This window comes from Apaloderma vittatum, unplaced genomic scaffold (assembly GCF_000703405.1).
Source record: "Apaloderma vittatum isolate BGI_N311 unplaced genomic scaffold, ASM70340v1 scaffold24463, whole genome shotgun sequence".
Classification (NCBI taxonomy): Eukaryota; Metazoa; Chordata; class Aves; order Trogoniformes; family Trogonidae; genus Apaloderma; species Apaloderma vittatum.
In genome coordinates, this window is record NW_009707806.1 from 8,497 (window position 1) to 10,228 (window position 1,732).

General features: G+C 57.8%; 1 protein-coding gene across 1 annotated transcript in view; it reads right to left on the reverse strand.

Annotated features, from left to right (window-relative positions):
* The window catches only part of LOC104271624 (transducin-like enhancer protein 2), a gene marked incomplete at its 3' end in the record, with an annotated part of 14,232 nt that overhangs the window by 8,389 nt on the left and 4,111 nt on the right, over window positions 1-1,732 (reverse strand). The window contains 3 exon segments of the mRNA XM_009866346.1: window positions 636-658; window positions 1,039-1,228; window positions 1,686-1,730. Of these exon segments, the coding sequence (XP_009864648.1) occupies window positions 636-658; window positions 1,039-1,228; window positions 1,686-1,730 (258 nt within the window).

Below are 1,732 nucleotides of genomic sequence, written 5' to 3' on the forward strand. Positions count from 1 at the left end.
GCTGCTATTTTCACCACCTTGAAATCTTATAAGCAAAGCCGAATCATTCGGAAAATGCAAATCCCTCCACTACCCAGGTCTGCTGTTCCTGTTGGGTCCTGCCCCAGCAGCGTTTTCAGACCTTGAATTGGGGACATCAGAAGCAGCCAGCACCTTCCCCAGAGGACTCTGCAGCGGAGCGTCACTACAGCTGCTAAATTCTCTCGCCTGTTTGCAGTCACAGAGCTGCCCGGCTGGCTGGAGCACTCTGTCCTTGCTCGGGAATCCTACCAGCAAAACCACCCGATGCCCACGTTCTGCAGAAGCTGATGAGCTCTCAGCAACTGCTCCTTCACGCAGCACTTCAATAGCAAGAAGCCACCAAAGCTGTTATTAATTTGGCCCAGGCCTGCCAGCAGCAGAGTCCTGATTTAACAATGATTAAATATTGATGATATTTGTAAAGCACTTTGTGATCCTGATAGGAGGAGGCACCCATAAGGATGAGGAATTACTGCTATTTACAAGGCACCACACACACAACACAGCTCTGCTTTCTAAAGTCCTTGCCACAGAGCCACGGCTCCCACGATTTCTACCAGGGGCTTCAACAGTATTGTCCCTTCAAGTCTCAGCTTCAGGCGTCAGATCTTTACCCTGGTGTAAATAGAGAGTTTCTCTGTAGCGGGGAGACCATCACACAGTGGAGATACCCAGGGGAACAGGAAGACCCACGTGTGCACACACAGGTGCCCAGAGCCTTGCTGCCCAGCCGCTGGGGTGCACACACAGCCGCCCCTGACCCCATCGCTGCTCGGCAACTGTTCCCCTGGTCAGAGACACGGCCAGCCTCCCGGGGCTGCAGATATTTAATTAGCCGGATCTGCCATTCGCAAAGCTTGCTGCTGCCCCTGGCCCCACGGAGCAGCTGCCAGGTGTTGAAGAGCCCGGGGAAACAGGCAGAGCACGCAGCAGGATCCCTCCCAGAACTGCCACTGCAACCTTGGGACGTCTGCCCAGCAATGACTCAGCCAGCCTTGGAAGGGTTAATCCCCTTACCTCCGGTCTCCCCGTCCTGAGCCACTCTGTCCTCCTTGGCAGCCAGATGAGACTGTGCCATCAATGCCCCCGAGAGGCCCAGGAGCCCCGAGGTGCCGCCGACCCCACTCAGGCTAGAAGGCTGCATGCTGGAGGGGTGGGGTGTCAGCGGGAGGGGGGATGCATGGTGGGAGAGGTGCTGAAGCTGCTGCTGCTGAAAGAGAAAGAGCAAATGGTCCTCGATCCAGAAGGAGACAGCTGCAGCCATGCCCAGCACCCCTCAGCTTCCCGCATGCAAAGCGCAATGGGATGAGACGAAAGGCGAGGATGAGGAGGAGGAGGGGAGCAGAGCTGCTGAGGCCGCACAGTCTCTTCCACCCCAGGCACCTCCAGTACCTCCTCACCGCAGATGCAATCCCAACACGCGGACAACACGCCCAAGCTGTGGCTCTGCCCTGCTCTGCTCAGGGCAGTGGGCCAGGGAGGATCCCGGGGGCCACCCCCCACCCTCGGGACACAGCGGAAAACGCTCTCGCTACAGGGAACCAGCCCTGGGCTTATCAAAGTAGCAAAGACCCTGGATCCACCATCACCGCACTGTGTGGCCTGAACCCCTGAACCCTCAAGTAGGAAAGAGCCTTTGGCCTCGGCTGGGCAGTGGGACTCACCCCGACAATGCTGTTCAGCTCCCCCATGGTCACCTGCTTGGGCCGCT